The sequence below is a fragment of the Fopius arisanus genome, unplaced genomic scaffold (assembly GCF_000806365.1).
Source record: "Fopius arisanus strain USDA-PBARC FA_bdor unplaced genomic scaffold, ASM80636v1 scaffold00015, whole genome shotgun sequence".
Taxonomy (NCBI): domain Eukaryota; kingdom Metazoa; phylum Arthropoda; class Insecta; order Hymenoptera; family Braconidae; genus Fopius; species Fopius arisanus.
The window spans coordinates 626,587-628,018 of record NW_011887754.1 but is presented as its reverse complement, the minus strand read 5'-3'; the positions used below and the strand labels follow the sequence as shown (position 1 = coordinate 628,018).

The 1,432-nt window shown below is 46.3% G+C and overlaps 1 protein-coding gene across 1 annotated transcript in view; it reads right to left on the bottom strand.

Annotated features, from left to right (window-relative positions):
• Window positions 1-54: 54 nt before the first annotated feature.
• LOC105263455 (adenomatous polyposis coli protein) overlaps window positions 55-1,432 on the bottom strand; it is a gene marked incomplete in the record, with an annotated part of 16,167 nt that continues 14,789 nt past the window's right edge. The window contains 2 exon segments of the mRNA XM_011299684.1: window positions 55-488; window positions 566-1,432. Coding sequence (XP_011297986.1) covers window positions 258-488; window positions 566-1,432 — 1,098 coding nt within the window.

Below are 1,432 nucleotides of genomic sequence, written 5' to 3'. Positions count from 1 at the left end.
AGCAATTAACTAAAAATACGAGATTCTTCATTTTGTGTAAAGTTTATTCGTAGGAATTTGAATTTATTACACTTTGATCATCGAAACGATTAAAAACAAAATTCAAAGAACACATGATCCTTTTTCATGACACAACTGTCAAAAGTCAACGAAATAATACACCACCCAATATCTTGAAATCACAGAATATTTTAAATTACTTATTAATTACTATCAACGGTCGTTTAAATACTAGAGTAATAGTGCCTCGACTTATTTCAATCGAGCGTAGAATTAATGGAGAGACTACTGATCCCTGAAACAACAGAGAAATTGCAAGGAGTGTCTTCGGTAACGAAGTCAGACATTTCGTCTCTAGCACCTTGTGGAATGAGGTCCTTCCTCCGGGTAATGTGCCCTGGAGAATAACTTGGGGATAACGTGACATTGTAAATGCGCCTGGAGTCGTCCGGAGGTATTGACGAAAAGTCCTTGATTGAGATCGGAGCCTGGAAGTTAATTCATAGAACTGAGTAAATCTATTCCTGAATCAATTAAATAAATAGTTATCAATTTAATTGTGCACCTTGGGCATTCCAGAACGAATGCACTGTGCAAGTATCATCTCCTCTTCCTCCTCAGAGAGGCTGGAGCTTCCCTCGGACTCTGGTGACTTCGGCTCCCCCTTCCTGGGGTTCTCAAAGCTTTTTTTGATCTTCTCAGATTGTCTGGACGTGGAGGGTTTCGAAAGAAGATTCAATTTAGCCTTGGGCATGGCAGACTCGATGCACTCGGCGAGGATGGCATCGTCGTCGGACTGATTAGGGCTATCGTCCGAGGAATTATTGGACTCTGGATCCTGCCCGATGATCATCCGAGGTCGAGGCTGGCGGCTCTCATTCAAGGTCGAAGATAGGAAGCCCTCGCACTGAGTCGATCTCGCCAAGCTGGGGCTGATGGGTTTCGACATTCCCGACTGGATGCACTCGTCGAGGATCTTCTCGTCGTCGCCGGAGTTGGAGCTGTTGTCGGACAAGTCATTGAGGGACTCCCTCTCGGGTTTCTCGAAGTCCTCCATGATACTGGGCATCGACAACGCAGACAAATTCGACTGGGAGCCAACGGGGGAGATATCCGCTGGTGTATCCTCTGTGCAATAAATGTGCACTGTATCCGGAGTAATTACTGGTACGTCGTGGGCTAATTTCGGTTTCATGGAGGTCTCCCTTCCCTGACAAACTGCAGAATCCAATCTGTCGAGTGTTGAGCTCGTCTGATAACGAATGAGATTAGTCACCGACGTGGGGTAGGTCTTCGGGGGCTCCTTCTTGAAATTCTCCCTGTACCTGTTGTTCTGCATTCCCATGCTGATGCAGGCGGCGAGAATGTCCTCGTCGTCCTCTCCATCACAATCACTCACTTCATGGTCCTTGTCACTGACAACCACCTGGGG